Source organism: Cebus imitator, unplaced genomic scaffold (assembly GCF_001604975.1).
Source record: "Cebus imitator isolate Cc_AM_T3 unplaced genomic scaffold, Cebus_imitator-1.0 Scaffold43, whole genome shotgun sequence".
Classification (NCBI taxonomy): Eukaryota; Metazoa; Chordata; class Mammalia; order Primates; family Cebidae; genus Cebus; species Cebus imitator.
In genome coordinates, this window is record NW_016107358.1 from 4,941,569 (window position 1) to 4,957,821 (window position 16,253).

The 16,253-nt window shown below is 45.1% G+C and overlaps 3 protein-coding genes across 4 annotated transcripts in view; 1 reads left to right on the top strand and 2 right to left on the bottom strand.

Annotated features, from left to right (window-relative positions):
- Positions 1-11,415, bottom strand: part of LOC108302949 (N-acetyllactosaminide beta-1,6-N-acetylglucosaminyl-transferase-like) — a 24,269-nt gene extending 12,854 nt beyond the window's left edge. The window contains exon 1 of one of the 2 annotated variants that reach the window (XM_017526699.2): positions 8,205-11,327. In XM_017526699.2, the coding sequence (XP_017382188.1) occupies positions 8,205-9,123 (919 nt within the window). In that variant the 5' untranslated portion in view covers positions 9,124-11,327. Of the gene's footprint in view, positions 1-8,204 lie in introns of both variants that reach the window. The other variant, XM_017526700.2, reaches the window with a different exon arrangement.
- Positions 1-16,253, top strand: part of CUNH6orf52 (chromosome unknown C6orf52 homolog) — a 365,015-nt gene that overhangs the window by 121,507 nt on the left and 227,255 nt on the right. The gene's annotated exons all lie outside the window — the stretch shown is intronic.
- LOC108302947 (N-acetyllactosaminide beta-1,6-N-acetylglucosaminyl-transferase) overlaps positions 1-16,253 on the bottom strand; it is an 86,310-nt gene that overhangs the window by 53,257 nt on the left and 16,800 nt on the right. The gene's annotated exons all lie outside the window — the stretch shown is intronic.

The window sequence follows — 16,253 nt, forward strand, 5'->3', positions numbered from 1 at the left end:
GGCGCGTGCCTGTAATCCCAGCGACTCAGGAGGCTGAGGCAGGAGAATTGTCTGAACCCAGGAGGCGGAGGTTGCGGTGAGCCGAGATCGCACCATTGCACTCCAACCTGGGTAACATGAGTGAAACTCCGTCTCAAAAAAAAAAAAAGAAACCTCACAGACAAAATGTACAGAATGTGCTGGTTGGATCTGGGGATACCGGAAGCGGGGAGGTTGGCTGACTTGATGGCCATACCATAGAGATTGTGAGCGGAAAGCTGGGCGTGTAGGGAGGAGGGAGATGTCAGCAGGTACTCATGAAAGCTTTGAGAAGAGATATCCAAAAGACAGGGAGATGTGGCAGAGGGCCTGGGAGCTCACCATAGGGAAATGAATGGTGAGCACTGAGGTGGTGGTGAGCAACTGTAGATGTAAACCAGATCATCAAGGGGGGAAGAACTGCAAGAGCCACGAAGGAAACTGAGAAAAGAACTGAGGAGGTTGTTTCCTCAAAACTTAACATTTCTCAAATTCTGAATTTCACTGAGAGTAGTGGCTCCAAAAGTCAACAGATAGCTAAGTCTCATTTCAATAGTCAGCAAGAAGGTGAAAAGAACAGAGCTCTCCATTTACTTTCAGGTTTCTCAGAGAGAGATTATAAAATCCCTTTATAATTTGCAACATTTTATATGAGGTAGGGGCCTTGTGTGTCTCATTCACTACTATTTCTCAGTACCCAGCCAAGTGTCTGGGTGCTCCATAAATATTTATTAAATGAATATCCGTTTTATAGATGAAAATACAATAACAATAACTAACTCATTTACACCTTACATATTTGATATCTATTATTATTTTCCCCATTTTACAGATGAAGTCACTGGGACACAAAAGTTAAGTACTTTGTCCAAGGTCACACAACTCATAAGGGACAGAGCCGGGATTCACATTCAGCCTGTCTGGCTTCAGGATCCAGGCTTCTGCCATCTGTGCCATATTGTGATACAAAGATTAAGATTGACAGATGTCAGGGGGTACATTAGTGATGGAGAAGCCAGGAGTCTGACCCCATTCTGTCTGACTCTGAAGCCTGAGCCCTTGATGCCTACACTCCGGGAAAAGCCAGATCAGCAAAGATGAGTGTAGGGAGAGCTAAGGGAGAGAGAGAACCCAGCCCGCAGGTCTGAGCTAACAGAACAGTGTTGAATTCAGGGACTTGCAAAGGGAAGAGTCTGAGTTTAGTTCAGAGCGTATAGAATTCGAGGGACACCCCCCCCACCCCGCATACATTCTCTACTCTGCTTCCTGCTTTCAGAACAGGGCACATTACTCGGCCCCTCGAATCCCATCTTCACATTTGCAAAATGAGGATTTAAGTACCTGCCGAATGGGATTCTTGTGAAAAGTCAACCAAGATACTCTAAGCCCATAGGTACATGTTCAGTAAACATTAATTGCCTTCATTTTTCCTGTACCTCTGCTCACATGCAAAAGCCAAAGTCTACAGGAAAATGGGCTGAATGTCAGAATGAAAGAGAAAGTTTCAAATCAGGTCTAATTATAAAACCACCTTGCAAGCTGAATAAGACTTAGAATTAGCCAAGTTTAATCTTCAGAACACTTGCAATAATTGCAATCATTAAATGAAGAATTCATTACACTGGGTTCCATTTAAAATAAGCGGATAACATGTGTTACCTCCTTCCCTTGGATGTTTCTTTTTATTCTGATTTCTTGTTAGGCATACACAATATTTGTCTTTGGACAAGTCACATATTTTCTTTCTTTTTTTTTTGAAATGGAGTCTCACTCTGTCGCCCAAGCTGGAGTGCAGTGGCATGATCTCGGCTCACTGCAACCTCCGCCTCCTGGGTTCAAGCAATTCTCCTGCATCAGCCTCCCACATAGCCAGAATTACAGGCACCTGCCACCATGCCTGGCTAATTTTTGTATTTTTAATAGAGATGGGGTTTCACCATGTTAGCCAGGCTGTTCTTGAACTCCTGACCTCAGGTGTTCCACCGTCTTGGCCTCCGAAACTGCTGGGATTACAGGTGTCAGCCACCATACCCAGCCAAGTCACATATTTTCATCTTAAATTTTCTCGTCTTTAAAATGGGAACAGTCCCCCTTTTATGGGGTTTTATAAGAATTAAAGAAGATAATGTATAAGAAATTTCCCTTGCAAATTACGTACTGTCCAAATATAATAGAGTGACATTATTATTAAACATGTTTTTATGAGAGAAAAGGGTATGCTTAGGTCAGTTAAAATTGCTCAAGTGGGGCTTGGGCACAGTGGCACACACCTGTAATCCCAGCACTTTGGGAGGCCAAGGTGGGTGGATCACAAGGTCAAGAGATCGAAACTATCCTGGCCAATATGGTGAAACCCCGTCTCTACTAAAAATACAAAAATTAGCTGGGCATGGTGGCACGTGCCTGTAGTCCCAGCTACTCAGGAGGCTGAGGCAGGAGAATCACTTGAACCCAGGAGGCGGAGATTGCAGTGAGCCGAGATTGCGCCACTGCACTCCAGCCTGGCGACAGGGCAAGACTCTGTCTCAAAAAAAAAGTTGTTCAAGTGGTTAAAGTTGTATCCATCCACACACCCATATGTCTATCACTAAATCTTGCCCCTCTAATATCACAGGGATGTGCTTGTGAACACCCCCACCCCAGTGTAGGACAAGGAGGTGTCCTGTAGGGGGCCTGTGGGTCACTCTGCCCAGCGTCACCCTGAGCAGCCTCCTCCACCAAAGCCTGTCCCCAGCCCTTGGCTTCAGGATAGGAAAGGGACCCAAGAAACATTGGTGAGCATTCTTCATCCCTGTGATTTGTTTACGGATAGAAATTTGGTTTTGCGGATTTTTTTTTTTTTTTTTTTTTTAGACAACGTCTGACTCTGTCTAGTGATCCTTTCTGCCTGGGCCTCCTGAGTAGCTGGAAGTACAGGCGTGCACCACCGTGCCTGGTGAATATTTTATTTTTTATAGAGACAGGGTCTTGCTTTTTTGCCCAGGCTGGTCTCAAACTCTTGGGCTTAAGTGATCCTCCTGCCTGGGCCTCACAAAGTGCTGCGACTGCTGGTGTGAGCCACCGTGCCCAACCAGGGATGGGAATTTGGACCAAGCAGGGCCAATCTGAGGTCTCCCTTAAGCTGCTGCTGGAACTCTCAGGAAAAAGGGTTTCTTGTCCCCCAGGAGCAACCACTGTGAAAAGCAAGTGCACTTGGAGCTGCTTTTTGCTTTCAGGGGAGAACTTGCCTGATGGAAGCCAGCACAGAGATGCTGAGAGACAGGGGGACCATCTCGACCTGACTCTACCCATCAAGGTCCCACCCCCAGGACTGCCCCTCAGACCTGGGCAAACAGGGACAGTTGGTCAACCCACACAGAGACAACCTAGCAAGAAAGGGTACTGAGCACACTGTTTCACTCACTGATCCGGCTTGATTGGCAGCTCCCTTGGGCATCTCGGATATGTGACCCGAGTGCTTGTTTAAGCTCCTTTGAGTTGAGTTTCTGACACTTGCAACCAAAAGAGTCCTAACACCCTCCCAAAGAATGTGTGCATGTAAATAAAAGTCACAGTTAAAAAAGAAAAATAAATCAAAGTAGGAAATATGATATTTTTAGAATTAAAAATGAGGAAATGGGATCATGTGGTCCCTTCTGAGGTCAAGAGAATTTGACAAAGGGGCTCTGAAAAAAAAATAAAAACGTATACAAAATGGAAAAAGGAAAAGAGACAAATGAAAACATTCTTATGGAAGGAAAACATCATGGCATGAGAAAGGTCAGGGTAATGAATGAGCAAAGATTCAAAAAAACACACTTAGTGCAGCAAGGGAAAAAAAGTAGCTGAAGCCAAAGAGGAGGGTAGCTCTCTTCCTTAGAGACCAAGCCGCCCTGAAGTGTAAGAAGACAATCTGGCTGTGGTAATGGACTGGGAAGGAGCTAGCCAGTGGCCACTGGGGTAGTTGATGAACGATTTCACAAAGCATAAAGCAAAAATCTAAATGGCTTCAGGTGCTCTGTCTTGAGGAAAGTAGGCAGATAAAAATGCTGGAAAAATAGCCAAAAGAGGTAGAGCACATGGGCATTTCTTAAAGTGACTCAGAGCAATCATTACAAAGATCTGAGATGTTAGAAAATATACGGGCACCCCGGAAGTCAGGGAAGCCACTGCTGTCACAGCATGGTGCTCTGTAGTACGGGTCAGAGAAAACTGTGATCCTGGAGAATTTCCTTTGAGAATGTGGCCAGGAGCGAGGGGGCTAGACTCCCCATCTGTGCACATGCCACACAGAACAGAAGGACAGCCACTCTACCTGGTTCCTCTGAAGAGGAGTGTGAGACTGGGGTCCCCAGGGACCTCTATCACCATTTCTTTTTTTTTTTTTTTTCTTTCTTTTTTTTTTTGAGACGGAGTTTCGCTCGTTACCCAGGCTGGAGTGCAATGGCGCGATCTCGGCTCACCGCAACCTCCGCCTCCTGGGTTCAGGCAATTCTCCTGCCTCAGCCTCCTGAGTAGCTGGGACTACAGGCACACGCCACCATGCCCAGCTAATTTTTTGTGGTTTTAGTAGAGACGGGGTTTCATCATGTTGACCAGGATGGTCTCGATCTCTTGACCTCATGATCCACCCGCCTCGGCCTCCCAAAGTGCTGGGATTACAGGCGTGAGCCACTGCGCCCGGCCTCTATCACCATTTCTAACAGTGTGGAAAGAGCCTAATGGTTGAAAACCAAGACAGAAGTCACTCTCAGTAGAAAGACACCATCAAAAAAAAAAAAAAAAAGGCAGCATGAAGCTATGTGATTTAGTGCTACTTCTATGAATAGCCTTTCTATTCAGTTTCGCTAATTCTAGGACACTAATCATTTTCTTAGTCACATTGCTCTTGGGGGTGCTTTGGGAAACTTGAAATGCCTGCACAGGGTCTTGCCAACACATTTTAATTTCAGGTGTTTCAGAGAGAGGAAGGCAGTCACTTTGAGGGAAGAAATGTACACCACCACCTGCACTTGCACACTTGCAAAAAGATGTTTACGCTGTACGGACAGAAGAATTTTACCCCTTAAAACCTGACGTTGAAAACAGAAGAGCTCTGCTGGGTGCTGTGGCTCATGACTATAATCTCAGCACTTGGGGAGGCCGAAGAGGGCGGATCACATGAGCTCAGGAGTTCCAGGCTACCCTGGGCAACATGGTGTAACCTCGTCTCTACTAAAATATGAAACATTAGCTGGGTGTAGTGGCGGGGGCCTGTAATCCCAGCTACTTGGGAAGCTCGGAATCACTTGAGCCTGAGAGTTGGAGGTTGCAGTGAGCTGAGATCGCCACTGCACTCCAGCCTGGGCTACAGAGTGGGACTGTCTCAAAAAAAAGTAAATAGAAGAGCTGATATTGACAGAAGACTGTGTGGTTATACAAGAACTAGATTCATAAGCCAAATCTTAAATCACAAAGAATGCCCAAGTGTAAAACCACGGCAGTTAACTTGAGCGTGGGATTGGATTTTACATTGCGTTTGAAGGTAGAGAGGGGCACCGCTAGGGCTAGGACATTTGAAGGTTTGTTTGCTGTAATTCACTTGTAATTTAAGAAGGCCCTATCTAGAAGCAGGATATCCTTTCTCCCTGAACCAGGATGTTGCCCAGAGTCTAAGAAAGGAAGGAGCCAAAGCCCCAGGACATGCCACATTATCCTGAAAGGTATCCTTTATAGAATCGACAGGACAGAGCACTGACATGGGTCACACTGGCCTTCCTCTCCGGGCAGTTGCTCTCTGGAGGAGCTCTTACCTCCAATTCCTGCAAGGGAAATGGGATGAACTCGCCAAAGCTGACGGGCATACATGGTACAGGCTCACCAGCACTTCCGCCTTTCTCTCTGCAGATTCCCGGTAGCAGCGTAGGAGGTCTTTACGCAGTTCTAGGCATTCTGTCTTTTGCAAAGACAGGTATACATATATGAAAGGGGTCTTTCTACTTGGGTTCCCCATTTTGTAGCTGGGGAGATTTGAGGTCCCATGAGGTTCTGTGATTTACACGGGGTCACACTGTTGCTGTAAGAAGGTAGAAGCCAGTATGCCATGGCACAAACCTACAGCAAAAAGGGTGTTCTGTCCTATACCCATCCAGATACCATTCTCTCCTATACCCCTCTAGATACCATTCTCTCCTATACCCCTCCAGATACCATTCTGTCCTATACCCATCCAGATACCATTCTCTCCTATACCCCTCTAGATACCATTCTCTCCTATACCCCTCCAGATACCATTCTGTCCTATATCTATCCAGATATTCTTTTGGTCTCCCAAGAGATCAGAGAGGGAGTAAGGAAAAAAGGGAAATTCCTTTCCCCTTGATTTTCTTATATTATTTGACACTGATAAAACTGACCAGGCCTCTGGCAAAGTAAACACAGACATTTACATCTAATAGAAACCAAAACCCATGTTTTTCTAAAAAAAAAAAGCAACAATTCAGACTTTTGCTAACTTACGAAATGCCTTCATCTCAGCACGATACTTAAGGAACCACTTGACTGGTACCCAACTTTTATGAATTTTAAGGAAATAATTAAAATAGAAAGGAAATAATATTTAAATATGAAAATCAGCTAGCTCTTAAGTACCCAATGCTCCTCAATGATACGTGAATGGTAGAAAAAACAGATCACAGGTGAAAAGAGGATGAGCCCAGGGAGAGGCAGATGAGGAGAGTGTGCGCAGCATATGAGTGAACCCCATTCACCAGGCAAGCCATTCTGGGACTCAGACACCGGGCATGGTATTTTCCAGAGAATGCCGGTATGTTTATCGCCCAGCAGGCCCTGCCCTGCAGCCTGAGAGCACCTACCAGCCTTTCCAACTTGGCAGCCCCCCAAGAGCCAGAACAATGATTGCTTTTCTCTTGCTATAATAATGCTGTCTAGTTCATCAGAGATCCATTTTGTATTTTTCATTGAGTCCAAAGCACGCTGTTTCCTTCAGAAGAAATCCTATCATGTTTTATACACTTTAAAAAAACAATCGGTCTGGTAAATTAGTAAAGACAGGAAAAATTTTATGGGAAAGCAAGGAGTTTCTCCTAAAATCTCATTATTTTATCTGAAATAAAATGTATTTTTAAAAATCCTACACATACAATTCGGCACATGCATGATCCAAATATTTCTCAGCTTCACAGCGTCTTAGGGAGACAGCTCTGGTGCCATAGGAAAGCCTCATGCTTTACCACTCATTCATTCACTCATTCATTCACTCATTTATTCATCTAATATACACTTGAGCATTTACTATCTGTTCTAGGCACTGAGGAGCATTTAATGAAATAGAAAATAACCCTTGTTTCATGGAACAAGTGCAGAGAAGACCAAGAACAAACCCATGCGCATAGGCAAATGTCCTAATTCCACATGACAATAAACTCTTTGAAGGAAAACCAGGGTGGTGTGCTGGCCAGTGAGGGGGCATATCAGAGCTGCTGATACCTGAGAGCGGAAATCTGGCTGAAGAGAACGAGCCTGCAGAGACCTGGAGTAGGCAGGAGGGTGGCCCAGGCAAAGATCCTGGGGTAAGAGCAAGCTTGACAAATTTAGGGGAAAGAAAGAACACCAGTGTGGACTGAGAACAGTAATAGCTACTGTGGTAAAGATGTAATAAGATGATGTGTGCAAAGGGACTTGATAGACCACAAAGTGGTACCATGGAAAGGTATTATTTAGTACTGCTAGAACATGTGAATGATCACATAAAGAGCATCATCCTGGTCCAGGCATGGTGGCTCATGCCTATAATCCCAGCACTTTGGGAAGCCAAGGTGGAGAGGATAGCTTGAGCCATGGAGTAGGAGACCAGCGTGGGCAACATGGTGAGACCCTGTCTCCACAAAAAATTTTTTAAAAATTAGCCCAGCATGGTGGTGTGCACCTGTAGTCCCAGCTACTCAGGAGGCTGAGGTGGGAGGATTACTTGAGCCCAGGAGGTCCAGGCTTCAGTGAATCGTGGTGGTGCCACTGCACTCCAGCCAGGGCCACAGAGTGAGACCCTATCTCAAAAAAAAAAAAAAAAAAATCATTCTGCATTTAGAAAGGACTATATATATACTCCAGTTTTCATCTTCTACTTCCTAATAAAAAGTGGCTGATTATTCCAAAGCCCTTTCAAATATGACACATTTATTTTGCATGAAATAGGGAACTGTACGTACCTGGAATCCTATTGAGTGTCACCCAGAAATGCTCATCAGGACTGAAAGTGTCCTTGGACCACTGGAGCAAATCAACAGCCCGTGGGTCATGCAGAACAAAATAGGCAAACTCTCTGGATAGAGCCACATAGGCAGAGCCAAAGTAAATCGTGAGGTTATGGGGGGGAGGTGGTTTCAATGCTGTGGTTCTTATCACATAGGAAAGCTCTTTGCCCAGGTGCTCTTGGTGGACGTACTTAGTCCGTCCAATTGCATGAGCCGGGGGCAGCACTCCTGGGGTGATATTTTTCCCTTTAAATCCTTTCAGATACTGAACTATTTCCTTGTTGGTTTTCAGGGGGAAGTCTTGCCCACAGGTGTTGATAACATACTTCCAGGAGACCTCCAAGGCAGAAAGATCTTTGATGCAGTTCAGGTCAGCCTGGAGCCTGGAGATCCCGCCATAGACAACTGGTTCCATCTTGGAAGCCAGAAAAGCATTTGGGAAGCAGCTCAATAGTTGCTCTACTGCTTCTTTAAATTCAGTTGTTGCTTTTTCATCCACATGGACACAGTAGATATTTTGGGGCATGTAAATAGCCCTGAAGAGCCTTGCAAAGGTGTCGAAGTGATGATGGATGACCATTATGTACGCCAAGGGAAATTCAGCTTCTTCCTTAGATAAAGGGGTTGTGATGTAGTGGCTCTGGGTCAAGTATTCCTTGCAAGAAGACTTCTCATGGATCATTAGTTTGTTTTTCCACAGGAAAGGTGTTTTCCCATTGATAAAAGATGTGCAAACTCGAGTCAGCATCAAAGAGTCTGAGATATTTAGCCTCTGGAAGCTTTGATCGCCCCCAAAATTGAACACAGAGAAGACGATGAAAATAATTACACTAGAGACAGAAATTACAAAGAGGTAACGCATTGATAAAGGCATGCCTCAAAGAAGGGTGAAATGTCAGAGACCGTCAAAATCTGTAAGTCTTTTTTCCAAACTCACTCGTTTCTCTGAGTTCTTATTTTGGAACATACTCCAGACACTCCTGCCCCAATGGAGACGCTGGGAATCGATTCCGTTTCAACCCGAGAGTCCAGCAGCGGTCTCTGTGTCCCCGTGCCGATATTTCAGCCGGATCCGCCTCTCTCAAACCTCCTTTGTTTAAATTTCCGTGGCAGGTTGCTGAAGCCCAGCTTTCTCTCCTCCCTCTGCCACCCCGTCTGCATCTGCTAGCTGTTTTGCCAAAACTCCGGTAACTCTTTTTCCCCGGGCAGATTTACTTTCCCAGATCTCTTTTCTTTCATTTCCCATGCCACCCCCGCCCCCCGGTTACTGCCATTCAGGGAGTGAGCGCAGTGAAAGCCAGGGTTGAAGTGATGAGCTCTGGCAGGCGCGCCGCTTCCTGCTGGTCCCCTAGCGGGCGGCTGGGCTTGCCCTCTCTTGCTGCTGGTGGCAGAGATCCACAGCCTGGTCTCTCGGCTCTTCCAGCGCAACCCACGGGGCAGAACATAGCTTCTGTTTTCCAATGCACTGTTTCATGAAACCTGACACAAGTGACATTTCAAATGAAAGAAAGCCTCATCCATCCCAGCTCCATTGTAATGCTTTTTGGCCCCACCCTACTGTTTTTCAAAAACAAGAGCTTACTGGAGGAGGAGCTCCGGTCCCAGGGAGTCTGAAATTGCCAGGGCACCTTGGGCCCCTGACTTTAAAACAAACCCCTCCTCTCCTTTCACTTCCAGCATCCGCTGTGGTGTTTGTCTTAGAATACTGGGGTCAAAGGTACAAGTCTTGAGTTACATCTACTGAGTCAGATGAGACCTTAGAGCTTCATGGGAAAGAATTTGAATCATGGTCACAGATGATGCTGAGATAGGGGATTTGGTGGGCACTCAGCCTTTAACCACCCAGAGAATGGGATTGAATGCTCAGAAGTGTCTGCCCAGTTAAGCTCATCGAGCGCCTAAGAAGTGAATGTTTTATCCCCTATTTGTAAACACTGTGTTATGGCCAAGGAGTATCAAGCTGTTTTACTTAGAAGGTCCTTGTCTTCAACTTTTCACTTTCCCACCAGCTAATTTTTAATGAAATACAGATTAATGCACTTTATTTGGTATCCTCTTAAAATGACTTGCAAAATACCAACTTCACCACTGACTGCCTGGCTATTTCCCCTCACTATTTACCTGGCCCAAACAACTCCATGCCTGAACCCCAAGGCATTCACTACCCCACCCCATGAAGAAAGAATGTCCTTTAATGCACATTTTCTTCCATTTGAAAAGTCTCTACCCTGCCCTGAATGGAACTGATAGGACAACACACGGATTCCTTGCCTTCACAATGGTCAGGAAAACCAGTGTTACCCTCCCTGGACTCAGGGCACCCTGACCTCCGACAAAATGACACATAATTTCCTGAGCACATTGTCGCTTCCATTCTTCTAGCTTTCATTGTTTACATGTTTCGTGTTTCCAGATTGTATATAATTTTTCTCTCTCCCTTACCAAAGTCTCCTAAGTAAACTCTGTGTAACCCACCCCTGGATTTTTAGGTCAAGTAGAAAAAAATAAAATAAGAAAGCAGATCAAGCTAATTCTTAGTGTCTTCTATGGAGTAGAGCAAAAAGAATCATCTAAAATTTAGGATAAAGAAAAATTCAATCTCAAGATTTTCGTCTTCTCAATAATACTTTTAAATATTAGGTTATTGTGTATTCTACTCCTAAACAAAAGAGAGTAATTCAGTATCTTGTTTGGCAAAGACCTGCGGCTTAGAATTAATATTAAAATAGTTACAATTTGACAAAGCATTCAGTGCACATAATTAAGGCAACAGAGTCTGTTTACATTATTATTTCCAATTGGTCAATGACATGGGGGTCAGATTTATACAAACTTAGGAGACAGACTTTAACTACTACTATATTAAGAAATATAGACACTAACCAAATTAGGAATGTTGGTAATTTTTCTACACTCAATCCAGTACTTTAAATGGCATTGTTTGTGTGTTGAAAAATGTAGTTGATTTTCTTCCCAGCTTTTTTGTCTGTCTTTGGGCCAATTTTCTCCACTCTCAGATTCTGGTATTTAAAATTATCAACAGGAGGCCTTCATCAGTGGTCCTGGGGCACGGGTTACTCTCCTTCTGAAGCAGGCAGATCACGAGGTCAAGAGATCGAGGCTATCCTGTCCAACATGGTGAAACCCCGACTCTACTAAAAATACAAAAATTAGCTGGGTGTGGTGGCACGCACCTGTAATCCCAGCTACTTGGGAGGCTGAGGCAGGAGAATCGCTTGAACCCAGGAGGCAGAGGTTGCGGTGAGCTGAGATCACACCATTGCACTCCAGCCTGGGCAACAAGAGCGAAACTCAGTCTCAACAACAAAAAAATCTCAACAGGAGAACTTTAAAAAACATCACTTATTGTCTTAGAGGAAAACTGTTACCTGTCACCTTTCGTTTCTAATAGGCTGTACAACCTGCTTATCCAGACACCATGCACTTTTTTGCTACCAAGACTGAACAAGTCAGCCCTCCCAGCCTGCCTTTAACTATAGCCGAGGACAAAGCTGACACCAGCCAGCCCTGCCTTGTCACTCACTTTGGAAACAATGATTCCCAAACTAGCCAATTAATCAGGCTAAACGTGTCACTGCTCCCCTGGGGCCATCTTAGAGGCTTTCTCTGTATTCTACTCAGAAGTCTTTATTTCGCAGATGTTACTTGAGGTGTGTTTGGGTTTTTTCCTTTGAGACAGTGTCTGACTCTGTTGCCCAGGCTGGAGTGCAGTGGCACCATCACATCTCACTGCAGCCTTGACCTCCTGGGCTCAAGCAATCCTCCTGCCTCAGCCTCCCAAGTAGCTGGGATTACAGTCCTCCTGCCTCAGCCTCCCGAGTAGCTGGGATTACAGGCATGTGTCACCACGCCCAGCTAATTTTTGTATTTTTTAGAAGAGACAGGGTTTCCCCATGTTGGCCAAGCTGGTCTTGAACTCTTAGGCTCAAGCGATCCACCCACTTTGGCCTCCCCATAGTGTTGGGATTACAGATGTGAGCCACCACGCCTGGCCTATTTAATGATTTTTTTCTACTTAGGAAGATATGCAGAACATAACTCCAAAGTGAAGAGAGTAACCTTTCTTTGAAATGACAGAGGACTTAGAATCTCAATGAAAAAAAATAATCAGAGGGGGAAAAGATCACCCTCCTTCACATGCTCAGTGTTAGGGACAAGCTGCCTTAGAAAACTCCCTCCGCCCAAGCTGACCCCTTCCCCGCGACTCTGACTGCTCTGCAGCTGCATTTTTGAACTCCTACCTAGGCACCACATCAAGGCTGCCAGACGTGCTACAATTAAGCAAAGCCTGATTACACCCATCCCGGCAGCTCCAAGGAGGACAGGGAAAACAAATGTTAGTTATCCATGCTCGTAAATTCCTGTTTGACGCATATCTGTAAAAAATCCTGGTTTCTCTTCTTTTTTAAAACTGCCGCCACAAAAGTCATAGGATGATGTATTGTAGGTCTGTTACAAGTTGACAAACTATCTCTGTGCCTGTTACCAGTGGATAGATGACCTCAGTCCTGAAACTCCCTTATACCCCTCTCACCTCATATAAACCCCGCATTTTGTAAGCTCAGGGCTGCCTCCTCTGATGGTTACGAAGCAGCCCGGCAGGTTAATAAAACTTGCTTGCCTGACTCTGGGTCTATTCTCCTTTCTCTCGGCCACCTTTACATTCAGCACCTCTTGGCTTCCCATCTGAAGGCCAAGGTACGCAAGACCTGGGGAAAACCGAATTGGAGGCGGATGACACTGAGAGTTTGTTACAAGCCAGGCTAAGTCAACCAGTGACGAAGGTGGAAAAGACCTTGCATCATGGGCTCAAAAACTGGGACTTAACTCCAGAGGAACACATGACGGGCTTTCGGTGGAGGAGCACCTCCAGGCAAGGTGTGCCAGCTGGAGGAGGTTTGTATACACATCCCCTCGTTGGCCTTTCCTCTATTTAATTGCATGTACGAATGCAAACTTCATTACACCCTCATAATTGTTCTGAGACTTGTTTGTCTATTGCCAATTAACTGCCATCCTTTATTTGGGAAAGGACTTGAGGGGACACAGGTTTGAGCAGCAACCCTAGACATGTAAAGGTAAATGAAAGCAAAGATGGCCTTGAGAAGACTGGCCCGGAGAGAGTTTGTTAAAGCAGTGTCTAGAGGCTCAGCTGCGTTGGCAGAAAAGGTTAGGTAAATGGGGTGAGATTGTATCCGTTCTGAGGCTACCTGATGGCTTTCCTTAGAAGGGATTTTTTTGTTTTGTTTTTGAGATGGAGTCTGGCTCTGTTGCCAGGCTGGAGTGCAGTGGCACGCTGCAACCTCCGCCTCCCAGGTTCAAGGGATTCTCCTGCCTCAGCCTCCCAAGTAGCTAGGACTACAGGCGCACGCCACCATGCTCTGCTAATTTTTGTATTTTTAGTAGAGACGAGGTTTCACCCATGTTGGCCAGGATGGTCTCGATCTCTTGACCTTGTGATCCGCCTGCCTCACCCTCCCAAAGTGTTGGGATTATAGGTGTGAGTCACTGCACCCAGCCTGTGAGGGTATTTTTACGTGGTTTGCTTTGTTACTGAAGCAATCAAATGACTCAGGGATTCATTCTTCATTATAAAATACAGGGATTTGTTTTTACCCCTGACCTAAGAGTAATACATGGAAAAGTAGAGAATGCTGGCAGTCCAATTCATTTTGGACAGCCTATGAAGTACAGTTGTCGTTCGGAGGGATGAGTTCCAGGACATCTGAGGATACCAAAGTCCACAGATGCACAAGTCCATAATATAACATGAGGTAATATTTGCATATAACCTATGCACAGCCTTGCTTGTACTTTAAATCATCTCTAAATAACTTATAATACCAAGTACAATGTAAATGCTATATAAACAGTTGTTATGCTGTATTCATTAGGGAATAATGCCAAGAAAAAGAAAAAGCCTGTACACGCTCAGTACAGAAGCAACCATTCTTTTTCCCTGCCCAAGTATTTTCTATCTGAGGTTGTTTGAATCCAAGGATTCAGGCCCCAGGGAAACAGAGTGCTGACTGTAAATCTGTTCTGGGTGGCGAGGTGGTTTGTAAATGGTGTTTTTTATTTTATTTTATTTTAAACATGATAATGATCATGATACTAATGTGAAGAAAGAAGACATTTCCAAAGCACATCTTTAACTAAAACAACAATCCTCCTGTAACTGAGACATTTCCCAACTGGATTCACAAGAAAATCCTGCCTCTCCTGGGGCCCAATCATTTTACTTTCTATACCATTCATTTAATTAGCAACAAAAGAAGTTGCTGTCTAGATCACAGAACCCAAAGCATTATTTTATTTTATTTTATTTTGAGATGGAATCACGCTCTGTCGCCAGGCTGGAAGGCAGTGGCATGATCTCCGCTCACTGCGACCTCCCCTTCCCAGGTTCAAGTGATTCTCCTGCCTCAGCCTCCCAGTAGCTGGGATTACATACACACACCACCACACCCAGCTAATTTTTGTATTTTTGGTAGAGACAGGGTTTCAGCATGTTGGCCAGGATGGTCTCAAACTGCTGATCTTGAGATCTATCCACCTCGGCCTCCCAAAGCGCTGGGATTACAGGCATGAGACACTGATCCCAGCCTCAAAGCATTATTTTAAATTCTCATTTTAGGCTAGGCGTGGTGGCTCACACCTGTAATCCCAGCACTTTAGGAGGCTGAGACTGGCTGATCACCTGAGGTCAGGACTTCAAGAGCAGCCTGGCCAACATGGCGAAACCCCGTCTCTACTAAAAATGCAAAAATTAGCTGGGCGTGGTGGCGGGTGCCTGTCATCCCAGCTACTCGGGAGGCTAAGGCAGGTGAATGGCTTGGGAGACGGAGGTTGCAGTGAGCCGAGATCACGCCACTGCACTCGAGCCTGGGTGACGAGCAAAACTGTGCTTCAGAAAATAAAAAATAAATTCTCATCTCACAGTGGGGGAAAGAAGTTTAACATGCATAATTTTAAAGACCCAGGCAGCAAGTCTAAAGGTGGTCTTGCCATCTCTGTGTGAGCTGGTATGATTTGTACCTGATTTTGATGCAGCAAAGTTACGATAGAAACATTGCCTGGATGCTGAACGATGCCAAGCAAATACTTGCAAAAGACAGTATACAAAGTATTTAAATAGGCAAATGTTAAGGCGCCTGTGGCTAGGGGCAATCTTCTATTAGCATACATCTAGCAATTGGAAATATGAAAATCCTGACATCTGGGAACTTAGAAAATGAAAAATAAATTGCCAAAAATAGGTCATGGCCAATGAACATTTCAAGACAAGACTTACTATGGAATTCACTTGTGGAAATTGTTTAATGCTGCATGGGTGACTGACTCATTAATTGTGGAAACACTGGTTTCCACAACTATCAGCCAAATTGGGTGGACCTGTAGCTCGAGGACAAGGATAGTACTGATCAGTGGTTTGCATATTTTACTTTAACATCTCATCACCTGGAGGGGCTGTAGAAATACAGGTTACAGACCAGAAGCGATGGCTTATGCCTGTAACCCCAGCGCTTTGGGAGGTGTAGGAGGGCGGATCACTTGAGGTCAGGAATTCAAGGCTAGCCTGGTGAACATGGTGAAACCCCGTCTCTACTAAAAATACAAAAAAATTAGCCGGGCGTGGTAGCGGGCACCTGTAATCCCAGCTACTTGGGAGGCTCAGGCAGGAGAATCACTTGAACCCAGGAGGCGGAGGTTGCAGTGAGTCTAGATGGTGCACTCCAGCCTGGGTGAGACAGCAAGACTCCATCTCAAAAAAAAACAAACAGGCTACAGGGTCCCACTCTAATAGTTCAGTATGTTCCAGGTGAGGTAGCTCATGCCTATAATCACAGGACTTTCGGGAGGCTGAGGGGGAGGATTACTTGACCCCAGGAGGTTGAAACCAGCCTGAGCAACAAGTGAGACCTTGTCTTTACAACAAAATTAAAAAGTTAGCCAGGTACAGTGATGCATGCCACCTACTTG